The sequence below is a fragment of the Convolutriloba macropyga genome, chromosome 4, assembly GCF_964194025.1.
Source record: "Convolutriloba macropyga chromosome 4, txConMacr16.3, whole genome shotgun sequence".
Taxonomy (NCBI): domain Eukaryota; kingdom Metazoa; phylum Xenacoelomorpha; order Acoela; family Convolutidae; genus Convolutriloba; species Convolutriloba macropyga.
The window spans coordinates 68,530,128-68,556,131 of record NC_134471.1 but is presented as its reverse complement, the minus strand read 5'-3'; the positions used below and the strand labels follow the sequence as shown (position 1 = coordinate 68,556,131).

General features: G+C 33.9%; 1 protein-coding gene across 1 annotated transcript in view; it reads right to left on the bottom strand.

Annotated features, from left to right (window-relative positions):
* Positions 1–26,004, bottom strand: part of LOC142337852 (uncharacterized) — a 125,311-nt gene that overhangs the window by 40,659 nt on the left and 58,648 nt on the right. Inside the window, exons 23-29 of the mRNA XM_075387408.1 lie at positions 21,370–21,562; positions 17,213–17,525; positions 12,649–12,887; positions 11,759–11,872; positions 10,920–11,073; positions 6,835–6,981; positions 3,318–3,429 (exon numbers count right to left, since the gene is read on the bottom strand). Of these exons, the coding sequence (XP_075243523.1) occupies positions 3,318–3,429; positions 6,835–6,981; positions 10,920–11,073; positions 11,759–11,872; positions 12,649–12,887; positions 17,213–17,525; positions 21,370–21,562 (1,272 nt within the window). The remainder of the gene's footprint in view (positions 1–3,317; positions 3,430–6,834; positions 6,982–10,919; positions 11,074–11,758; positions 11,873–12,648; positions 12,888–17,212; positions 17,526–21,369; positions 21,563–26,004) is intronic.

Genomic DNA, 26,004 nt, shown 5'->3' with positions numbered 1-26,004 from the left:
AAGTGAGCAAAGAGGAGTAGGAGGAGTAAATATCTTCCCTGATTCCCAAAGCATCATCAATCCCACCATCACTGAATCCTTGAGTTCAGAAAAAAATTAGAAAAATTTTTGATAAGAATATAAAAATGATTTAATGATTTAAAGAAACATAGCCGGAAAAATGCCAGAAAATAGGCACCGTTGACCACACTGACCCATGCTGGGATTGAAACTGAAAAGAGAAAACTAAAGTGAAAAATATGACGTGTTTTAATTTAACCCGCTAATTCAAATACACTAAAAAAATTTAGGAATACACTCCAAGGAACTTTGATATTCTAAACACGAGAAAAATTAACGGCCGCTTAGTTTTATCAAAAACTAAGCGTCAAAAGGTGTTCTATTTGGCCCGCAGTTTCGTTCAATTCAATAAACATAGCCGGCAGATAAACACAGCCTGCGAAAGAATAGACTTAAGTGCCGTATAATAGAGATAGAAGCAGATAGAGATATAAATTGATAAACTTATCGACGCCGATCAAAAGCTATGTAAAAACCTTCAGCCATAAATTAATAAAACTTGTTAAAATTCATTGCGCAGAAGCCTTTTCATTAGGGACCTTTATTACACATATGAGTTCCTCTGACCTTAAATTAATTCAAAATAAACTTAAGTTTTAAAGTGCAAAAGTCATTTTATTGAGTGAGGTAAGTTGCTTATGATCAAAATCTAATCAAGCTTAAAATTTTTGATAGAGTGTGAGAAATGACTTCACGCTTATAAAAACCGTTAATGAGAGGAAATGTGAACCCCATGCGCATAGAAGCCGTTCTCTTTGAACAAAAATAAAACAAAAAAGTAGACCTAGAAAAGACTATGAGTGAAATGAGAAAACCATTTCTAAAAAAATCAGAAAAAAAACAGAAAATCAATTTCAAAATGCCCCATGTGAACAAATAACCATTAGCGAGAAGCAGCAATTTGGTTAAAACAAAAAAAGGCCTAGAAGGACATGTAAATGGATTGGGAGAACCATTTAGAAAAAAGTCCAATTCAAAAATCGAAAAAACAGTAAAAAAACGAAATGAAATTGACGCATGTGAAAACCACTAGCGAGAAAGCGAGTTTTTGTTCAAACACCGTTTCTCACTCAACTTTGAAATAAGAGCGAAAAAAACTCACGCCGCAAACCACTCGCTTTTTGCTCCACTTCCTGTTTTGACGTGACAAAAAATCGCTACTACAACTTGACTTTAAAAATCATGAATACGTGTGAAACAGATCCAAAAAATCGAAAAAAAATTAAAATGACGTGTGTGATCATAAAAGCGAGAATGCAAACTTTTGTTCGAATACCATTTTCTCACTCTTTAAAATTAGAGTGAAAAATTTTTACGCCGCTAAACCACTTGCTTTTTCGTTCCAGTTCTTGTTTCGGTGTGACCAAAATTACTACTCGAATTTGGCTTCAAAATTCATGAAACTGTGTGAACAGATCTTAAAAATAACAGCGCCCCAATACAGTTCAAATTCTTTGAATTGTGAAAAAAAAACCAAGAGCATCGCAATATAGCTCAGCTGAGCTTACAGCTACGCAACTATAAACACGGTGATATCAACATCTAAATTGAAAAAAATCAACTTAATACCAAAGAGCTCTATATTCCAAGGAATTGTGACAACTTAATGCACAAAGATTTAGTTAAGTCCAACTGCTCGGCGTTTATTGGTTTATCTGTTTTTTGTTTTGATTTTTGACCTTGACCCTCCTTGCGTAAATTTGCTGCCTGAATTCTAATTTCCGTTTGGTTGAAACATTGATTGAGGTAAGTCAGAATTCAACCTTGAAAGCGGTGACTTATGCAAAACGAAAAAAGGTAGAGCGAATTACAAAAAGGCGAGCGCATAAATAAGCCTTTTTGTAATTCGCTCTACCTTTTTTCGTTTTGCATAAGTCACCGCTTTCAAGGTTGAATTCTGACATACCTCAATCAATGTTTCAACCAAACGGAAATTAGAATTCAGGCAGCAAATTTACGCAAGGAGGGTCAAGGTCAAAAATCAAAACAAAAAACAGATAAACCAATAAACGCCGAGCAGTTGGACTTAACTAAATCTTTGTGCATTAAGTTGTCACAATTCCTTGGAATATAGAGCTCTTTGGTATTAAGTTGATTTTTTTCAATTTAGATGTTGATATCACCGTGTTTATAGTTGCGAAGCTGTAAGCTCAGCTGAGCTATATTGCGATGCTCTTGGTTTTTTTTTTCACAATTCAAAGAATTTGAACTGTATTGGGGCGCTGTTATTTTTAAGATCTGTTCACACAGTTTCATGAATTTTGAAGCCAAATTCGAGTAGTAATTTTGGTCTTATGAGGCTGATGATGTCTATTAAAAGCTTTGATGGAAATTTAAAGTTGAAAGAATGATTTAAATCTAGGCGCTGTCGAAAATTCTTTCTGCTAAATAATGAAATTAATAAATTCTCAAGCTAATTGTGACTTATGATTTAATCAGATGAAGACCAAACCTATGGTAATGCTAGGCATGAAACAAATTTTTTTATCATCTTTTTTCAATAAGCACTGTTTTGCAAAGCTGGGAAAATATCTTATCTCAGCCTCATGTTCCTTATTGCAAGCCAGCACCAAAAAAATGTTTGAGAAATCGAACAAGGCAAGATGCTGGTAAGAAATTAAAATTTGTGTCATTAGAACCACTCTGAAAGAGCTCGATTATTGATACCAATTTTATTATTCTAGGATGCGTGAAAAAATTCTGATTTGTTCTGGAGAAAATAAATATTTCACAATGTATATCAAGTAAATTGATGTTCGAATAAAACCAGATTTGATAACCCGCCAACACATGTCAGGTCTAAAGAGAGCTAAAGAGAAACATTTATATATTCAATCTGTTCGATTGATCACTAAAATAGGCAAATAAAGGTTGTGTCAAAATCCTCTAGTGTTAATTCAGATTCATTTAATTCTGATTATCTAATCGCTATCCTTACAGATTCAAAATTTCAAAGTTCAAATTCAAATTTAAAATTCAAGTTTCAAAATTCAAAGTAGGATATTATTTAAAAGCATGTAGATACCAAAAATTGATCTCGAGTTTGATTTTTAAAACGATTCAAAATATCTGTTATCGTTTTAGTGTCTACAAAATCTCTCATATGTTTATGGAAAAACCTTATTAACACAAAAATGCAAAAACACTGGAGACACAGAACAGTTGAAAAAAAATTGGGTTTGTTAATTTATGGGATATTGAAAACATAGGTTTGCAGAAGGATTCAACAAATTTCATGAAGGAATGATGAGACGTACCACAGATCGCAGTATATCTTGATGTACTCTCCGTTCTTGATGTAAGAGGGGTAGCCGTAGATGGGGGGTAGGTCACACGAGCAGCTACCCGGAGTCACACACTCATCAGTATCTGTGAACAAAATTAACAATTAGGATACCTGGATTTAGTTTTTTCGGTTACAATTTTTCATTCAAATAGGACAATAATAGGCTCTCTTGATAATTTTGCTGTTCATATTCTTTTGCATCTCTTCAAAAATTTGCAGAACAATGCCAAGTTAATGTCAAAATTCAAAAACTAGTCATCTATAGATGTCGCTGATATCGTACGTTTCTTAGATGCTCTTGTAGAATCGGAATTGGGTGATATTTAATAAGAGAGTGACAGGTGACAAAACTTGGGGAAAACTTTTAATACATAGGAAGAAGGCACAAGCCCCCTTATTTTTCTCTACTTTTGGTTTTGGTTATCAAATGACGATCAGCTCAATGCCACACAATTCTGTTCGGACAGTCACGTGACCTTGAGAAAAATGCCAGATCTCAAGGCACTCTATATGCTCAGGTCTTGATTTTAGGACGATAAGAAGTGGCGTGAGCGTAACTATTACCCAAAATTGTTCCAAATAGTGCCAGTCTTTAAAAACTCACTGCAGTCAAAAGTTCGCTTTAAATGAACCAATTTTTAGTGCTAACGCTTTTTGTGTCGTTAAAAACTCAGTACTAATGAATATAAAAACCAACGTCACATACATAAAAAAAGTTCAAAAAAGTGCAATGAAAAGATGAAAAAGTACTATATTGTGGTTTGCAGAGTAAAAAATTTATCCTATGAAAAAAACCATCAAATTACAAACCAAAAACAACATAGCGGGACAGATACTGAATAACAGTCCAAAAAATTTATGAGAGACTTCAAAAGTTCACATTTTCAAAACAATGCAATAACCAAAAAAATTAAATTAATTTCAAAACAATGCAATAACCAAAAAAATTAAATGCCGCACGCGCACAAAAACTCATTTTCTCGAATAAGAGGCAAAGAAAAATTTAAATGCATTTTGCTACTTCTATAATAGAGTTGGAGTGATACTAAAGCAAAGACAACGCAAAACAGCCTAATTTGTCGGTCCATTTTGTGCTAAAAAATTCACTACTCAAACATGACTATTAATGAAATCAAAATGTGAAAACGGATATTGAAAGGAATTACCCTGGAAAAATTTCAGAAAAATTGACAAAGTCATTTCGGCGAAATTACCCAACTGCTTACTAAAGAACTAGCAATTCGTTGTCAATTTATAAGTATGAAAAATTTGTTTTGATTGGAAACAATGTCAATAATTTGCGTGCGCTGATTGTACCGAATATTTTTGCAATGGTATCTGAAAAAAACTAAAATCAGAAAAAAAGTAAAGGTTTTTGGGTCTAAAAATGTATTACAGCTTTTTAAAAGTTTTTAACGCTGCATTTAAACAAAAAACTGCCAAAAAGCCAGGATGTAGTAGCAATAGTTTTGTAGAACCGTTCTCTCAAGTTTTTAAGATGGAAAAGAAAAAAAATGAGACCGAAGAGGAAACTTCATTTTTTGTATAAGTTGTTTCTATCAGTTGCCGTCAAATAAACTTCCATTAGAGTGACATCTACGCAGTTTTTTATTTCTCCGTCAATAAACCCGTACAAAAGTTTATTTGAGTGAGCGGAAAAAAGATTCAAGAACGAGGTAAGTCGTGTGACCAAAAAATTTTACAAACATTTTTATGACAATAAACGGCTCTATAAGAGTGAAAAATAAATTCACGCATGGCAAAATTTAATAAAAGATTGAACAAAATCCAGCTTCGAAGTAAGTGATATGGTTGTAGTATAAACTGACGAAGAAGAAAAATCCAGAGAAGGGTCTAATAAAAACTCGAGTCAGTTCTCGCTATCAAAACTATTAACAATAATCATGTCTTATTGTAAAATATCAACAGGAGCATTTTTTTGTTTACGCCCCTTCCCGCCAGTAGGTTATGAAAGACCACTTACAGAGCGCATGACATTACATAGTAATTCATTGTGTAAAAATCTGGCACGTGCGTCTGGGGGTGCAATTAATATGTACATACTGTGCTGGGCGCAAAAACGGAAAAGATGGCGGCAGGCTATAAATTTGTCACGGAACGATTTAAAAATTGTTCAAGAAGCTATAAAGTTGTTAAAATTGCCGACAGATTTGGAAACGTGAAACAGATATAATTTAAAAAACATAGCAGGACAAGTCCTGACGTACAATTCAAAGAATTTTCATTGACTTAACAAACAACTAGACCTAGAACGGACAATGAGTGAATTGGGAAAACCATTTCTAAAAAATCAGATGAAAAAAAAACAAAAAAAAACAGAAAATCAATTTCAAAATGCTGCTAGGGAGAACAAAAAACCACTAGTGAGATATGTAATTTTGATTCTAACAAAAAACTAGGTCCAGAATTGGCTGTGAATGGATTGGGAAAACTAGTTAGAAAAAAATCCGATCCAAAAAATCGAAAAAACAGTAAAAATTGGAGTGAAATTGCCGCATGTGAACAAAAAACCACTACCGAGAAACCGAATTTTTGTTCAAACACCGTTTTCTCACTCTATTTTAAAATTAGAGCGAAAAAAATTCACGCCGCAAAACCACTCGCTTTTTCGCTCCATTTCCTGTTTCGGCGTGACCAAAATCACCACTCCAATTTGACTTCAAAAATGATGAAAATGTGTGAACAGATCTTAAAAAAAAAGACAGCGCCCCAATACAATTCAAATTCTTTGAATTGTAAAAAAACAAATAGTTGGCACAATTAAAATGATGTCCATGAAAACCCCTACTTTAGCCTGGCTATTTTGCTAATGAACTAAAGTTATATTTTTAAGAGTCAGTTTCCTGCAAATCAAAATGCTTGACGTGAAATATACTATAGCGCGGTGAAATATTTTTAACATTCACCTTTCGTGCTCTCTCAAAAATATTGCAGGAACAAAAAGTCATTTTCGTTCGGCTCTACCATTTTTCAACATTTGGGAGAGCCGAACGGTGTATGTTAAAAAATATTTCACCGCGCTATAGTTTATTTCACGTCAAAAATTTTTATTTGTAGGAAACTGGCTCTTAAAAATGTAACTTTAGTTCATTATCAAAATAGCAGCTTCCTAGCCCAATTTATCTTTGATAAAGAAGCTGCACTAAAACTGCTCTTCGAATGGTACACACACTCAGCCGCAGTATGGCATCGCTCAGGTTCATAAAATGTGACCCAACGAGAAGGACTATAAGTCAAATGTTTCAATATTGCAGCACCCCCTTGCAAGATAATGAAGATAGACTAACATACAGAAGTCAGTCAGTCATATTAAGCGTAGAAACATTGCACAATTTAATAGATTTCGAAACTTTCACAATTTACAAAAATCTATGATCAAAATTGTAGGTTCAGTTGTAATAAATGTTTTCTGATTACTGAGCTGATTGAATTCAAAACTAATCTATTGCTATTGCAAGACGACTAACTTGGGTCGTAGATAAATCCGTCGGCGCAGTAGCATCCCTCCACACAGCTGAAGTCAAGAAGACTGGATTGGTTCATGGGTCGGTTGCAGATCTCCGGAGCGGCCACTGAACATGACTTGTACTCCTGGCTCATGGAGCACATCACGGCTGCAAAAAATCCAACTCCGTTAAGTCCCATTTCTATATTTTTTTTGCAACAAGTAAATTAATATTATAGCCATGTGGTTAAATATACTTGAAACAAACAATACTTCAAATAATTCAAGCACAAATTATAAACATCAATCAATTTTATTAAAGAAATATAACCGACTAACGTCGGAAGAATTGCTCTCGAACGACTAGTGGGAGCTCTAATCAATTGCAACCTGCTTCAGTTGGGGGGGGGGGGGGGAGCCTAAATGGGACTAAGAAATTCAATAGTGGGCTGCAAGTAACCACATTAGAGGTTAACATATACCACTATTAAGATTTAAAGTGAAGAATGGCACCAGTTTCGGCGCACTTTCCATTTGAGTTTTAGTATTAAATTGCCGCCAGTTGAGTTCAGCTGCTTGAAATTGTGATTGAGAGAGAGAGAATTTTAGATCACGCGAAACGCAAAAAGTCAAGGGCGTAAAAGTCACTCGAAAAGTCAAAACGGTCAAGCGAAAAATTTGCATAAAACACACACACACGTTTACAATAATTGCTATGAACTTCGTTCAAGAGCAGTTAAACACAGTATATAGTTTTCTTCTGATTGTCTTTTTCCTAAAAATAAAAATAACTTTTAAAGCTATAAAGGATATGGGATATATGAGAGCGATCCCAAACAAACCGCCATAGTTGGCGCAAAAAGTAGATTTTTGAATATAATTCCTGATATAATTTGATATTATTTTATCATGATAATTCTCGTTAATTTTGTGACCATGTGACTATTTGATCGTTTAATTGTTATGAGTTTGAATTTACATAACTCCCGTCGAGAAAGAAAAAAGTTGGAGGCATGCTATATATGAATTGTCAAACATCATTTTTCAAACTTCTGTTCTTGATTTCCAAAATCGGTCTAAGAAGAATCCTAGGATTAATTTTTTCAATAGATTTTAACTTTCTCTTCAATTTTTGCTTTTCCAGTACGCTTAGGTATATAAAACGTAGTTGTATAAATACAGTATGAACCCGCTAAAAATACAAAATATCTTGTAAGAACACTTCGACTTATCACAAGGAACATTTACGTTGAAAAGCACCAATTTGGTGTTAGAGAAAAATGAGAAATACAAAATTAAAGAAAAAACCAGAAAAAATGATTTTGTTTCTTATTTCCTTCAGAAACAGTATACATTACAGTTTGAACAGTGGGAATATCACATTCCATGATATTTAAGACTCAATAAAAAATTGCTTGCTTTTATTTCTAATCTACTCAAGTAATTGGTCGCATTTCCTCAAAACAAAACAATTTATCTTTAAATTAGTGGTATAACCTTGAGCAGTATTTTTTTGAAAAACCTTTTTAATGAATCTTCGTCGACGAGAAGTTTGACCAGCAGCTTTTCGAGAAATTTGACTGTCAAGCAACAGCAAATCGCAAAATTTAGTTGACTTTTACCACCATTAATTAATTTTCAATCCTGACTCAACAATTCTTGTCATAAAAAAATTTTTAAATTGTTTCAGTCTAAAGTAGTCAGTTCTCAGTTTTTGCTTTCACTAATGCGGCGCCTACCCATTGTCCTGCTCTAAGTGCGTGTTTTCAAAAATCAATATTTTGCGAGAAAAAGTTTTTTCCGGGTTGCAATAATTGATTCTTGAGAAGTTTGGCCCGCAACTGTGTGTTTAGTATTTAATATGTTTAAAGACGTCTTTATGCTTTTGATTTTCAGAATTTAGCAGTTTTCGTCACAGGTAGTATTGAATTTGATTTCTAAGGACATATTAGGCCTTGGCATGGTCACCGTATCCAACCTTGAACCAAAAAGATTAAACCAAAAAATTTAATAATTAAACCAAAAAGTTTAATTAGCGTTGATAATCCTTTAAAATTATTGATTGTACAATTGGTGCTTTATTTGTACATGCGAGTACGCAAAACCTAAAAAGTGCTAAAAGTACTCAGGAATCTTCAGATGCAGCACCATTGTCCCAGAGTAATTCCACTAGTGAACTTTCTGTGTCCTCTAAAATCCCGGGTTGACCTTTCCCGGTAATCCTACAAAGATCATATATGATGTCCTAACGTATTTCTTTGTACAATCCCTGTATGGAACCTAAGAAATCCTATATGACCTTGTATGAAATCAAGGAAAATTGTATGATGGGCAACCCGGGTTGTGGTAAAGAAACACTTGTATTGGAAATAATGGTTACGTGGATCTACTTGAAGTCACTGAGAACTTCTGGCATTTATCGAGAACCGCGAAGCGGTTCAAGATATAATGTCAGAATTTCGAAGTGACTTCTGCAGAGTCACGTAACCATTTTAAAACAAACACTGTGCAAGTTCAGTCAGAAGCTTCGCGGAAGTGATTTTAACCGATTAAACAACCATAATAGAAGTTTTCTTCCGACTGATGAAAAGGAGAATCACGTTCGCAGACAAATGGCCCTTTTTTTCAAAGCACTATAGGAACTAACAATTTCTCGATTTCGTTTATCTTTGATTTTTCTGTTTGATATAAAAAAGAGCCAAATGTCCCCGAAAAAGAATGACCGAAGATGATTCCATTCTTGCAAAAACAACATCTGACAAGATTCGATGGTTGGAGAATCTGTGGAAACGATGGATTCAAGTTAAGAAAGGGAAGACCCAGAATTTTTGGGGATATCTATGGATATGATTTTCGCGAGGAGTCTTGACCTAGCCAACCAATACCTTTGTCAATTCATACAAGGGATTTTTCCGTTTCTCCATCCCCCAGGAATTTTTTCTGTTTTTGCAATACCCCCCCATACACACAAACACCCACCCATCAGTACTCTCATCCTCCTATAAACCATTAACAGCACAATTAACATTACATAATGAAAAATCCAAAATCAAAATCCTGTTAGGGGAAAGAATTATGCACCAACAAGCAGTGGCAAAAAAACGGGAAAAAAAACGTTTCCAGGAAATTCGAACAGTTAAAGGGGAAGAATATCACCCAAGCACTCTCTACAACAATGCAATGATGATTTAAATATATATCAACGAACGTGTCGGTAACACAATGAAAATAATGGAGTACGATTTTCACGGTTTTCGTGGTTTTCGTAACAAATACGTTTTCATTTACTGGAGATTTAGATTTAACGCTTTTTAGATTTTTTGGAGTCAATTTTTTTTTAAAAAAAACATCAACTTCTGGCTAAGTATATAGGAACTTCTGGCATTTCAACTTCTGGCTAAGTATATAGGAGCTTCTGGTATTTCAACTTCTGGCACTCGCGACTTTTGGCATTGTAAAACTTGCACGTGCGTGTTTTAATAGTAGTGAATCACTGGTGGAGGTTGGTGAAAACCCAATCCGGGGGGGGGGGGGGGGGTTAGGAAAATATCCAAATAACCCCACTTAGAGATGGTTGCCGTGAATCTATACGGCTGCTAAATTTGATTTTTTCAAAGCTGCAGCGAACATTTTTCAGCCTCGTGTGCACTTAATCCGTCTTTTTTAACTTTTAATTTTTTTTGTCCAGGTATATAGTTGGCAACATTCCACAGATTCCTGATTTGGAATGTTTCCCACCATGAGCTAACTAGGATAGTGAACCGGGATTTAAGTATTATATATAGATATATATTTATATATCTAATACTTAAATCCCGGTTCATTGTCGTAGTTAGCTCATGGTGAGAAACATTCCAAAAAAGGAATCTGTGGATTAAAAATCTTACGGAAAAACGATCATTTCTTACAAAAAAATAACGATGAAAAAACAATCGGTTCTGACAAAAAATAACGACGAAATAACGAATAAAACGGCGATTACCACGTAAGGGCTTTGATCGTTTTTGTCTAAGGAAAACGATTAAAAAACGACGATTTCTTACTAGTGAAAAACAAAATTCCTCAACACGGGATAGTTGACACTAGAGTTGATGTGGTTAGACTTACGGCATTGATGCATGCCTCTCCAGTCGTATTTGGTACCGGTTCCCTCTTCGCAGAAAGCGACGAATGACTCGAACTGTTGACACTGACACTCACAGTCTCCTCCCTTGTCACATGAACAGGAGTCCTCAATGCAGTTGTGGTAGTAGGTCTCAACCTAAACAAATGAGTTAATTAATTTCTTCATACATAAGTGAACATTTTAAAGTTAAGATGAGCTCAGAAATTTTTAGAATTTAACACCAAATTAGATAGATACGCAGGACTGACTGGCACTATGGAAACAGTAACATGAAGAAATGGTCTACAAAGATCTGCCTAGGAAAACATCAAGTTTGATTCGAAACCTTAAAAAACTTGTAACTCTACTTTCCCCCGGTAATTTAAGAAAGAGCTCGAAAGACCAATCAAAAATTGATTTGCATCAGATTTTAATTTAAGCTGTCCTCCCGTGAAGAATTTTTTTGTTTTCATCACCTTATCTGAACAAACTAGTGATAAATTACAGATGGTAAAGTTCTACCTTGTGAGTGTTTTTTTTTCGGGGGGGGGGGGGGCTTTTTCGTTTATTCAAAGGACCGGTCAACAGTCATCCACAATAACATAACATATTACAATAAGTATAAAAATGGAGCTTAATATATCATACCGTAGTAGAAAATTAATAAATAATGGCACAATCTAAGCCTTGTATCTGCCAATTAAGAAAAAAATTAATATCTATAATTGGTTGGTTGGTAGTGTCCTTGTTTGCTGTCGACTGTAAGTGCATTGTGTCTGTAATTATTATCTAAGAAAATCAAAAAAGTCTCTAAGAATAAATGCATGATGACTGATCTTACCTCCTCTTCAGATTTTCTATCTCTGCAGTCTTTGAATAGATCAACCTCACCCTCTACTCCGTAAATGAAGGCATGGCACTGTTCGTACGCCCAGTTCACTCGGTACGGGAATTGCTGAAATACAGAAGTGCTCTCAGTACCAAAATTCCCCAATAAGCCAAAATACCCAAAAAGTACCCATTTTTCTGAAACATGCAAAACAAAAATAACCACTTGGTTAAGTTCGGGTAAAGTTGAGTTTCGGTTTTATTAATAATCTAATAATCAATATTTTTTACTCTCCAGTTCAAATTATCAGAAAAACTATTTAAAAGTAGTACCAAAGTGATATGATTTTTTATGCATTTATAGAACTATAGTTGCCCCGGCCATGCATCCGTAAACAAATATATCATGGTTTTTAATACACTGTAAACAGATATATCATTTTATAAAACAGCTACTATTTAGTAATCGGTTTTATGTCTAATTTACCAACCATCGGAGCACAATTATTGATAGAAAATAGTACAAAAAAGTTTTTCATATTTAAGCTTAATTGGCATCATTAGTGAAGAGAAACATCTTGGCTGAGTAATCTTAGCTGTGAAGAGAAACAAACAGTAAAATTAAAACTACTCTAAAAATTTTCAAATATAGTTGAAACAACTTTCACTTAGATCAGCGAAGCTAAGGAAAAGAAAACGTAACGTTTTTACCTCCTTTTTACACGTTTCACCTCATGTTTTGCAGAGCCTTCTAAAATAATGTTTGCAGTTATTTTATTCCACAAAAGGTTTGCTCCATGGCAATCATAGAAAGTTTGATCCTCTGGGAAATACAAATAATGGATGATTTCAAGTCAAAAATACGTGATAAGTTAGATGCATGTGGCGCATTTTGTTGCCTACCTTGCACAATACATGATCATCATCATCAGGTGTTTCTGTTTTGTCCCTACATGCACTGGCATCCATAGTATGTCCAGCAGCGAACTGTTTGATGGCATCTGGAACGTTTCCAGTGGAGATTCCGGAATCACTGATGTCATCAGAGGGGAGCCCGTTGAAGTCACCGCACATTCCACTAAACGTGTACCCACTGGAAGGTGACTGGAATCTTCGGTCTACATGAATGCTGGCTCGCGTCTCTGAAACACAAAAATGAATTTTACATTATATTATTGTTACTGTTTATCCGAAATTTTTAACTCTTCAGAAAGTACGAAAAAAATGAAGATAAAACCAAGTCTGACCATTAACAAATCACAAATGCGCCTCGTGTGACAAGCAAGAAAGTGAAATGGAAAAATTAATTCAGCAATGCTTAAGAATTTGATTTATACGCGCCCAGTAAAGAAATTTACCCATCTATATTACAAATTTTGCATCAAATATCTTCTAGAACTTATGACGCAAAACTTCGTTTCCCCATCTCCTGCGATATAAAAAAAATGTATCTCCTGCAATTTTAGTAAGTTTACATCCCAAATATGCTGAAGAAAATATAACTTTTTGCCCAAAAGTACATTTCGAAAAATCGTAGAGTGTAAAGTTTAGCTCAGTTGAAGATATCAGGATTTAAAAAAGATACAAAAACAATACTTCCAAAAATTGGAAAGAAATAGCAAAAATTGATTCAAACTTGAAACTTACAGCTATAAAAGAGACCCTAAAAATATCCAATGATTTGTTAAATTTACGAGCAATGTTTGTTAAAAGACTTACTTGTTCAGTTGCTCAATGAAATTGATTATCAGTTATATGAACATATTGCTGTTTATCCTGCTTTTCAACTGAACCGTCCTGTAAAACATACCCTAGAGATGGCTGAAAGATAACCGCCAATGATTCCCATAATCCCGTTTGGGATTGGAAAACATCAAAAAACTTAGTTGTACAAAAAAAACGTTTTCATAATGCAAGCTACTTTGATGGAACTTTACAGTTAGTCATATTACTGTTTCTCATTGAGAGGATATAGGAAATGTCATCTCAAATTGGTCATTATGCGTATATTTTGTTTCTATTATTCATTTTCCTATGATCACTATGTTCACTTACAGATCAACTGCTGCTCAAAAGCACGAATTACAATCTTGAGTATAAACTTTCATAATCACAGTGCAGATTGCCAAAAAACCGCCCTAAAAAAAATGATTTTCCCAAAAAAATTCAAAGTGAGAGATAAATTGATGTAAATATTAGAGTGAGAAAAACATTACTAGGACAAACTCCTGATTCTTAATGAGAGGATGCACAGCCTCACATGAATACAACTAAACGTAAGTGATAGTTACTAAGACTTTTGAGAACAATGTTCATTTACCAGGCATATAAAATTGCGCTTTATAAGTTTGTCACGTTTGTATCTTTGACTTAATTTTTATTACTCCGTTCAATCTACATTGCTTTGTTGAGAACCTGTTGTTTGAAAGTACTTTGAGTAAAATGGACAAAATTTAAACAAACCTTGAGAAATCCAAAATTTTTCACGCGAAATAATGAATTATCTTTGATAAAAGGTAAAGCGAAACAAATTTTTTTTTGGAGACAAAAAAACAGCACAAGCACTGACAAACAATTCAAAAGAACTAATTGAGAAACTAAAACCACCTGTATTTAACCAGCAGATCAATTGATTAATGGAAGCTAACCATACAATCAGTATAACAATTTTTGAGAAAAACAATAATTCTAGCATTGCCAAAATTCCTTAAGCTTATGATATACAAGACAGTTTTTATCCATATTTAAATAACCACTTACACACTCAAAGCTTTGAAATGATTTTTGGCCCATATATATATATATATATATATATATATATATATATATATATATATATATACATGTAATATACATATAAAAATATGAAAAAAAAATTGATTGACTCCTAAAAAATGCAACAACTTAAAAATGACAAAATTTTATTTAAAGATACAGAAAATTTTCCTAATTTTCAGTTTGAATAAAAAACGTTCTTGGATTTTAAAATATCCCAAAAATTAATTAGGAATTGTATAGTGTCCCTAAAAACTTTACAATATCATTTTGACAAGCCAAAGCAGTTAAACAAATATAGCGAAAATAGCCGGGATCAACAGTTCAAGAAGTTTTCATTAACGACTATTTCAATTGAAATTTCAATTATTCAAACTATTCAAATTTTATAGCCATCGTCCTCTCTACATAAGAGATTAAAAAGAAAGGAGATAAAGGATTTGAAACATTAAATTATTTCAAATAAAAGTGTTGAAAGCCAACTATGAAATGTTCTTACTCAATTTCAAAACTTAACTTGAACTCAATTATTATTCCACAATAAAACTCCGACGGTGCACCGAAAGTCTTTCAAGTGGTTAATACCAAAACCCAAATAAAAACGGACAATTTGAAAACAAATTGCCAAAATCGGATTAGCATGTGTATAGTTTCATAAAAAAGAAAAGCGACTCAAGTTAAAAATTGGTACTCAATGCATGAAATCTCAGGAAAACTTTGTCGTGTACTTAAAAAAAAATCTCAAAGATCCAAAAAATAAGATATGATAAAAAATTATAAAACAAACTGTAAAAAATTTCTGGCCATTTTGCAGTAGAAATGCATAATTGGATCATCAAAAACTTAATGTTATCCAAGTTAGAAAGTTCTTTCAATGCAACCTTGACACAATTTTTAGATACCAGATTTCTTATGATAATTGGTAGAAAAATATAACATTGTGATAGCGAAAAAGAGTTGAGCACGGACATCTTTGAAACCAATTGAGGTAAAAAAAAACACCACTCAGAAACCAGACAAAAGAGTGCACAGCTTTGAAATTAATTTGACTTCAAAAATTAACTCTTGATAACGCAAAATTTTTCTACATTAAAAGGCGTTTTGGATAACATTGAGAACTACTTCTCTTCGAGTTTTCAAAAAAGAATTAAAAAAATTGACTGATAAACTGTCATGAATTAATTCATAATAATATTCTCTAAAAATCAGAGCTCAGCAATTAACTCTGCAGACCAAAAGTCACATTTTGAAAGAAAAAAACAGAAAAATTTCTGGAAAAATAAACTGAAATAATGAAGAAATTCAAATTTTGGGACTCATAAATCGCTAAAATTTTTGGTTTTGGCGGCGCAGAAATTATAGAAAAAAAAGTATGTGCCTTCTGAGAGATATCACACACTAAAAGGGGCTCAAACTAATGTAAAATTCAAAATACCCTTGAAACAACATGGGTAACAGAATAATATTTAAAGGCAAAAAACAGTTTAATACCAAAACTCAACGCAAAAGAAATTTAAAAAATTAAAAACAAAGTATTTTAAAAATGAACTTCAGAAAACTCTAAGTGCTATATTAGAAAATTTTCTTTCAGAGAATAGATCGATCAAATATTGATCACACAAAATTAAATTCCATGACTGCGCGCGCATACTTTTTCGGGTAATTAAAATTAAAACACACGCCAAAATTTGAGAAAAATTGGATAAAATCCATCAAATTCCTATTACTACGCATTCAATTTTTTTAAAAAGTTCTCACATTAAAGAGGCGTTCATTAAATAAACAATCGACTAAAGTTTGCCATAGACACTGATTTTTTGCTAACAGTTTGTTCAGAGATCCAAAAATAAAAAAAAAGGATGAAAACGAAAAAATCGATTTAAAAGAAAACGAAAAAATCGATTTAGAATTTGAACTTGAAAAGGCTCTCAAAAACACCATGGTATCAATTTCAGACGGTGAAATTAATTCAGTGTCGCTCAAAAAACGATTCCACTAGATCTATTTTAAAAGCAAATACTTTGATCCATATGACGGAAATTGTTTATCTATATGCGCCTTTCTATCAAAAACAGTTTTCAAAGTCGAAAATTTATTTAATGTTCTCTCGCTCAGAAAAAAATTAGATCACACTGCAACTTTGCTCACTTTTGCTATGAGGCCATAATCTGTTCGAACAAATGGCATTTCAGGTTTAACAACTCAAAAAAAAAAACAATCCTCCTCTTCGAGTCGTAAGACACAATAAAACCAATACTCCTCTTAAAGTTGTAAAGCAAAACAGCAGATTTTGGATTGTAACAAGGGAGCTGCTATGATAGATTGCTGAGAAGAGGAGGGTGGCTATTAAAAATGTACTGGCGACCGATATATCTCCGGGTTTTCAGTCAAAATATCCAATACTAAAAATAACTGATGACAAAATACCCAAATTAACCACACTACTGTTAAAAATTATTCAAAAAGAATTTTTAGAATAATAAAAATGCCAAGTTTAATGCCAACTGCTTGTAGTCTGGCTGTTGAACAAAAAATTCACAGAATGAATTGGGTATTATGGTATTGGGTGTTTGGCACATTGGGTTAAATTGTCATTAAATTGGTTCTCGTTGTGAGTGAGCGCAAAACTAAGATTTTTTTCTGTCATTTTCAATATAGACCTATTTGAAATATTAAAGAAAAGGGTTCTAACTTCCATCCCACAATATTGTGACGTTGAATTGGGTCAAAGTGTCCTGGAAGGTTATGTAGGTGTCGAAATCTGGCCTGTAGAGAACAGAGTAGGTGAAGCCAAGAGGTACCGGAATAGGTAACGCTATCAAGTTGGGAAATATGTCCGGCGGTGGCGAAGTATTTGCTACTGGCTGTGCTAGCTGCACTTTGGGCGCAGAAGGTCTCATTAGGGTGATAGTGAGTGCAATATCAGTTGCTCCACTGGGTTTGAAATAACAGCGGAGTTCTTTGGCACAAGTCAGTTTTGAGGATCCACACAGCTGGTTCTCAACCTAAAATACGAGTGTATGATGCAAAAGAAAACAGAGAAAAGGTGCATTTGGCCTGGAAGGTCTGATCATAGTCTGTTTATAGTCTGGAAAATAGTCTGAATTTGAGTCTGATCATAAGCGCACTATAGTCTGGACCAAGGTCTGGGTTCGATCTGATAAGAGGACATTTTGGTTTGGAAGATCTCATCAGAAGTTATTTCGGACTGGAAAGTCTGATCAAAGGTCATTTCAGTCTGGATAGTCTGATCATAGCTCAATTTGGGTCTGGACCTAAACCTGGGTACAACACTCAGGTCTTGAAAGGAACACACATTTACGATATTTGTTCCGACCCAATTGTGGGGGGAGGAAAAATACTCCAATGGTTTTTTTTGTTTAGACAATTCTGGCCGATCGATGTAATCATAGTAGAGAGTTGAGACTGGTATCACTAGAAAACTCGTCTAGCGTAGAATATGGAATTAACAAGATTTTTTTTTAATTTTCGCTTTTTAAAGGGGGAGTTATCAAGGTTTAAACTTTTGAGAAAAATAGAGTGAATTCCGCTCGCCAATTTGTTTTATCCGAGGTTCTTGGTTAAAATTTCTGCTAAACTTTTCGAATTTGAATCTTTTCAAATCAAATAGGCTCCAAATAAGCTATCGTTTCCTACTTCGTTTAAATTTGCAGGAAATAGAAACCTAACATCTGATGCAACAATATTTGAAAACTCCAAAAAAGAAAGCTGTAAACTCGCTTCCTATAGGAGTTTTCTGGATTTAAATGATTGCCGGTCTTTCGAAAGATAAGCCTAACAATTACGCAAAAAGCATGACTTATTTGTGGTTTATTGAATTATTTCATTTGCTAATTTAACTGTTTTGCTAACATATGGAATAATAAATTGTTTTTGTTGTACTACGAGAAAAATCAGGGCTGGATTTGAACTCATAATGGATTCTTACAATCAATAATTATTTGAATTATATTAGAGCGCGGTTTTTTTTAATTTTTTTGCAGTTTTGTTTTTCATGTTGTTTAAGGACTAGAAACAGTTCCCATCACGGCGCAATCAACTAAAGATCCTATTTCAAACAAAATAAATTAAAAAAATTGTTTTTAGAGAAACTCACAATTTTTATGGCTTTGACGATGTATTTTCGTAAACTTTAAATGACTTTTTTTGCTTTAGATTCTTTGTAATTCTTTATACAGTTTCACTATTTTGCTTCATTAATTAAAGATTCAATTGGTTTCTCAATGCGCTGAAGTTGAGCCTATACAATGCCTTCAGTTATTGTCTAATGGCTCTTATGACTTTGAATCTATTTGTTTTAAGACAATGTTAGCGATGTTTTGAAATTTGTCAAATTTTTAAATTGTTTCTGTCCCCATATAGCGTAGTATCAATTTACACAGGCCAAAAAGGCCTGTTTCCAATTGAAGCAAAAAATAATCTTTATAGCTGTTTTATATTCAAGTATTGTTAATTTGGCTCTTTTAGAACAAAATTTCACAAAATTTCACATTTTGTGTAAAAAAATTTTAGGATATTTGTTATTGCCTCTAAATCTGGTTCTTTTTGTTGTCGTTTGGCAATTTTTTGACAATCAGAGGGCTCGATTGCTTCCCCGTTTATTTAGCTGAATCTGTTTCCTGATTTTAGTCTTTAGCTAACTGTTTCGACAGAACCCGGCTTTCGGGTCTTCTAAACATAATTTTTGCTGTTGGTTATGTTTTGACAGATGTCTATAGACCCTAGAAATCTGTTTTCATGTAAATTTTGTGAGTTTTCCATACTGGTCTATATTTCTGGTTCTTTTTGCTGTCTTTTCCACAAGGACGCGTTACCTAGAAGAACCAGTTAAAATCAGAAGTGACCAAAGCAAATCATTTAATCGCTTTCGTCAGCTCAGAGTTTTTAATGGTATCCAATGTTTTATAGGTATAATGGCTTCAACACTGTGGGTTTGATAAGTTGTTTGTGAAATTTTGAAGAACAAGCCCAACTGAATTCCTGAGCAGTTGCATATTGATCCGTCTTTGTTTTAATTTGATTGCTTATGGTTTGTTTGAACTTTTGAAAAAATAGCTTCTAAAAAACTCTTTAAGGATGTGGACTTCTGACTTTTGTAAATATTACATAACTTCTTTCAATTTTGTAGCTTTGTCTCTCTGACGACAGATTGCATCTTCTTTCCAGTAAACCAAGATCCAACCTTTATAATTTTTTTTTGAACTAATGGTTTCTTAGCATTGATACTCAGCATTTTCATAAGAAAAGTGTGACTTTTGGATACTTGCTCAATCTGAGTTTTTTTTTCGTTTCCACGCTATCACACTAATGGCGTGGCCCAATTGCCAATTGGCGTTGAAAAAATGAAAATTAACGGAGTTTAATATTGGCTCCACGGTTGCTGCACCGGTTGCTGCTACGGCTGTTAAATTCAATCGTTTTTTGTTTCGTTTTTGCTGTTTTTTTTGCAGTCATCCCACATATTACGGATAACGACAAGTCTCAATTGCTTCCTATGACGCTTAAATGAACCTTTTTAATGAGCCGAGTTGATACGAAGTAATTTCGATCAATTTGAAATTGGTTGTTTTCAAAAAGAGAAATGTGTTTTTGAAATTTGTCCTTTTTGGCTCTTCTTTGTCGGCCTGTAACCGAGTCACATTATTGCGAGGTCTTATAACCTATCGAATGAACATCTAATGAAGTTTCAGATTGATTTGTTTAGATCGGGTTTTATCGGATTCCTTTTTCTTCTTGTTATTTTGTTTTTTAATTATAGTCTTCGAGTTTTGGTCGTAATTATTTTTTGCTATTATTTGTTTTGTGTTTGCCTTGTCCAGTACGCTCATTGATGGCAAGTCTCATCGGCTCTCTAATCCGGCATCGTTTTTTCACTTAATTGTTTGTCGAAAGATATGTGATTTTTTGAAACTTTTCTTTCTCTTCCTCATTTGGTATACAATTAAATCAAAAAGTGGATGGCGGGGTCGGAACATCATGTGCGAACGCACGTTACCGAGCCTCCTTGTTGCTTCAAACCTCGTTGGAGAACGATTTTAAATAAAGTTTCAATATCTGATGGGTAAAAAAGCAGAATCTTTCAAAATCTAATTTGCGTGAATTCATAAAATAAAATAATTAAGACAAACATTTAAATAGGCGAGCATTCCGAAGTTTTCAGAATCTAGTGGGTCGTTCTTCAAATTCTTACAAAACGAAGTTCACGTAGGCAAACTCTATAACCTCCATTCTGTCTAAACAGAAATTCAATTTGATAGCGTTGCTTTTGAAACAAAAGTTTGAACTTATTGTTTTCAGCGGGCTTTGAGTTGTTCATAACTTGTGCAAATATCTTCCTAAATCTCGGTTAATTTTTATTTGTCAATTTAAGTTGTTAAATGTGTCCTACCAGCAATTAGCGTTTCATTGCAAGCTTTGAATATTTGTGGCATTCTAACAAGAAATAAATACTGTCATTGTCAGACTGTTGAGTGCGATTTCTTCATTAGAGATATTGTTTCTTTGCACCAGATTATTAGAAAAAGACCATTTTTTCAATAATTTGAGAGAGCGCGAATAAAGGTGATGGCGTACGCTATATAAAGCCATCTCCTTTTTCTATGCGTTTAAATAGGTGTAAAAGTATGATTTATGGATGGAAATTTTCCACCGACGGAGGCGCAGTCATATTGTGCTTACTCAATGTCACCCATTTTGCAAAAACAAAAACAAAAAAAAACGAAATGATAAGTTTTCATCGTAATTGTTTAAATTCGTGATGACACTGCTTGCCATGATTCATGTTGAACAACTTGAAAAAAAAGTTAATGAAAAGGTGTGATCACTTACTGTGCACAACATCAGATTGTCTCCATTGGGAGATATGACCTCCATGGCTCTGAGGGTGCAGGGGCTCTGGTAGGAGTAGAGGTTGCCATCCAGGGTGGAGAAATGGCTCTCTCCGTACATGAGACAGGAGGCACTGCACTGGGAGTCATCACAGGTCCAGGTTCCGGAGGAACAAGTGCACACCTTGCAGCCACTACAACAATCAAGTGATGAAACAACCCACTTCACCAGAGGGCTCTTTCCCATTAAAAACCGCCCATCTTAGTGGGGTTGGAAACTATTGACCCATCATACAGTGTTTATACCAGAATGGGGAGCTGTGTGTTGCGGGGGCTTATAATGAGAGAGAGAGAGAGAGAGATTAATTTATCCAGGAGATGAAGTTAATACAAACCAAGAATAAAATTAAAATTAAAGATACCTGGAAAGGATAGAAAACGGGACAGTACTGTCCGCCAAGTCCTACCCTGTATGCAATAAATTTAAGGGTTTAAATAAAATTTGATTAAAATAAAATAAAAAAAAAATTTGGTTGTTTTATTTTATAACTAAATCGATGCAGTAGAAAATTTCGACTTACCAATGTTTCTATCCTATATCTATTCCATTCCCATAAGTTTCGCTGCGCTTTAATTTAGATCGCAGAATTTTTTTTCCTTTTTTTTCCTTTTTACATTTTTTTTTCGAAGTTTTTCTTGGAAAAAATTTTGAAAAATCTAAAAACCGCGATATCTCGAAAACTAAAAGAGCTAGATGGGTCAAACCTTTTGTCCAGAATCGTGACCTATGAATAGATATCTGTTAGCATGCAGCCAAGGGTGCGTTTTTTACGGGTACTTCAAAATTCAAAAATATGTTTAACAAGCGTATAATTTTGCAAAATATAGAGAAATTTTACATCATGGAAAATTTTTGAGACTTGTGATAACTTTAGGTTTTGTACATCATCTGGTAGTATTGAATTGGTTTTCAGTATGTTGTACAGTTTGGTAGCCCGATATTTGATGGAGTAACGTTCAATTTTTCTTTTTAGCAAAGGTTCATCCAGGCACTGAAATTTTGAGAGCCTTGTTTGTCTTGTGTCTTTAAAGGTAAACATATTGTTAAGATAATCTTGTACATGAGCACCTATTATCGATTTTAAAACAAACTTCAACAACTCATATAGGTGTAACTCGTATACTGTTAAAATGTTGTTTTCAAAAAATATATCATTACATGAATCGCGGGATTTTCTGAAAAACATAAATTTTAGAATTTTTTTCTGCATAACATATATTGGCACTAAGGAGGTGTAGCTGCAACATCCGTAAACAAGAACGCCATATTGTATTATGGGATTGATATTACTTCGATAGTATGCTAAGAGTTGATTTTTTGGAACATAATGTCTCAGTTTTGATATAGCTCCGCATTGTTTACTGAGTCTAGTTTTAACATAGTTAATATGAGAAAGAAAACTTAACTTATTGTCAATAAAAACCCCTAGATACTTGCATACAGGTTTAATAGTAATATTCGATTCATTCAGCCTAAACTGAGAGTTGGAAGCACTATTTCCTATATTCATTTGTATTGTTTTCTCCATATTTAAAACCAATTTGTTTGCATTTAGCCAGTTGTTAATCATTTTAAGATCCCTTCTAATATCTTCGTTACTACAATTTACAGCTGTTATGTTTGTGTCGTCGGCGAACAGCATTATTTCGACTGAATTGGCTGATAATGGGAGGTCATTAATATAAATGAGAAATAAAAGTGGGCCTAATATTGAGCCTTGTGGGACTCCGTGTCTTACGATTTGCCAATGAGATACAACACCATTTGCAACCACCCCTTGTGATCTATTTTCTAGATAGGCATGCAGCCAATTTTGACAATTTCCTCTAAACCCATATTTTTCAAGTTTTTGTAATAGTATTTCATGATCTAATGTATCGAACGCTTTCTTCAGATCAAGAAAGAAGCTAAATCTTTTTTCAAAATTTGAGAATCTTATTTTCTCAGTCATTTCAACCAATGAATCAATGGTGCAGTGCTTTTTTCTGAATCCAAATTGTTTTTTATATATTAAGCAGAAACGCTCTAGGTAAAGACTCATTCGGTTGAACATTGCACGTTCAAAGATTTTGCTCCACACGTTCAGGAGCGAAATGGGCCGATAATTGCTTTCCTTAGTTTTAGAACCTTCTTTGAATAGAGGCAAGACTTCTGCTTTTTTAAGAGCTTCAGGGAATACTCAATCTCGAAAGGATTTATTTATCAGGAAAGTTAGAATAGGAACTATTTCTGTTTTTGATTGTTTAACAACTAGGTTTCTGATATTATCATCACCAGAGGATGACTTATTGTCAAGTTGATCTATAATTTTTGAAATTTCAATATCCGAGGCTTTATAAAGAAACAAGGACATTTCAACTTGATGTACACTTATTTGTTCAGAAGGTTCAATATCTTTAGTTAGTTCTCCCGCAATATTTATGAAAAACTTGTTTAAACTATATGCAATATCATAATTTGAAGCCTTAGTGTTCTTTTCCGATAGTGAATCTAAACAAGGGATAGTATTATTTGTCACCTTTTTCCCGTTAATTTCATTTAAAAGCTTATAAGTTTGTCTTGAGTCTCCAATACATTAATTAAATTTGTTTAAGTAAAATTTTCTCTTTGCGCCTTTTGTTTCATCTTCAAATTGGCTTCGGAGAGATTTAAACTTTTGCAGCTTTTCAGTGTCATTTTTGTTGGATTTCCAATTTTGAGAAGCTCTATTGCGCCTCACTCTTAAATTTTTTAGACGATTGTCAAACCATTTTGGGCAATTTTTCGGTACATTATTGAATTGTTTCACGGGAGCATATATATTCAAGCAATTTTCAAAGTGTTTTTTGAAGATTTCAATTGACTGGTTAAGAATAGTCGCAGTTTGCATTTCATCGTAAGCTTGGTTCATATTATTCTTTAAGCTTTCGAGATACTTACTTAGTAGGTCATGTTTCTTAAGAAAAGATGTGTCTCTAAATTGAGAAGCGTTGTCACAAGGAATGTATTTCGTTTTCCATTTTAGCAAAATTGGAAGATGATCAGATATATTTTCATGTTCCATGAGTTCAAAACAGGATTCAAAAAGATTTTGGTGGAAACAGTGATCCAAGCACGTGCTTGTTTTTTCGGTTATTCTGGTGGCCTGCTCAGCCTCCAATTCAAAACCATTTGAGCTAATAACATTCCGATAACTTTTTATCATCAAATTATCTTCTATGGTGTTTATATTCAAATCACCGCAAATTATGAAAGGCATACCACTTGAAGTGTTTTGCTCAAGATAGTCATCAAGGGATTTAATGAATTCCATTTTGTTTGTTCGAGGTTTATTGTAAATTACACAAATTTTAAATTTATATTTTCCCAAAGCTATTTCAGCAGTTATACTTTCGTCAAAACCATCGTAATATTCTTTTAGGAGAGTACAGTTCTCTTTAACTTGAATCATAACACCTTTATATGAGTTAGTTCTATTTTTAACTAAAAGATGGTTATATCCATGTATAAGATAGTTATGAAAACTATCTAAGTCAGTTAGCCAGGTTTCAGTTAGACATATTACTTCTGGTGGAGACTCAAGACTTAGTATTAGTGCTTCCAACTTTGTGAAGTGAGGTTTTAAAGAGCGAATGTTGAGATGTAGTACACTTAACGACTTAAACGAATTTTCCAGGTTCTTTGTTGACAAAGTCGTTTCCTCTATTATTCAATACTGATCATTCACATTAGCACCAGTATCAAAAGGCCTAACTTTTGCCATATTGTTATCCTTCAGAGCATTTACTAAAGCAGGTATCAATGTATCTAGTAGATTGTTTGCTAATGAAGCTGACGCATCATTTTCTGTAATGGGAGAAACTTGAATACGCTTTCGTTTTGCACTGTTTAAAGGAATGGCTGTAGATGGTTTTCGGATAGGCTTCGGCATCTGATTGGGAGTATCTACAATTTTTTCGTCATTAGGTTGATGATGATAGCTTGATATTGGTTGCAATTCCTTCAGAGTAAGTGAATTCAATTCACGACTCGAGGTTACCTTAACAGCATCACTATTGGGGAGATTTTGGTTAAAGGCGTAGACATCTTGTTTACGAGTGAACCAAAGGAGTCCAAGTTGCTTAGATTCGTTCTTTAACTCTCGATCTCTTGGGGCGAGGCACTCTTCAACAATCACTGGCTTTCCAAGAGAATTTGTAACACCTTTGAGCCAAGCTTTTCTTCTCCAAATAATGTCGCGATCAGCATGGTATATGAACTTGACAATAACTGGAGCGCCTGGGTTTTGGCTCAGTGGATGGCACGCTGCAAACCGCGAAGAAATGATGTTTATCTGGAGAAGGTTGTTGAGTAAATAGATAATACTAGTTAGAGCGTCTCCACGATCCTCGATGATGGAAAAAATGAGGCACAATTTTCGAGAATATTTTTCGAGCTCAACTACTCGACCATCCAATTTGTGTAGGGCATTGGTGTTGTCAATCATTTCTTCGTTCATGAGAGTCTGGTTTTGTCTCAGCGATTTCAGTTCCTGGTCCTGTTTTTGAATATGTCCCATCATTTTTTTGATCAGTTGTTTCAGATCCGTATCATCAT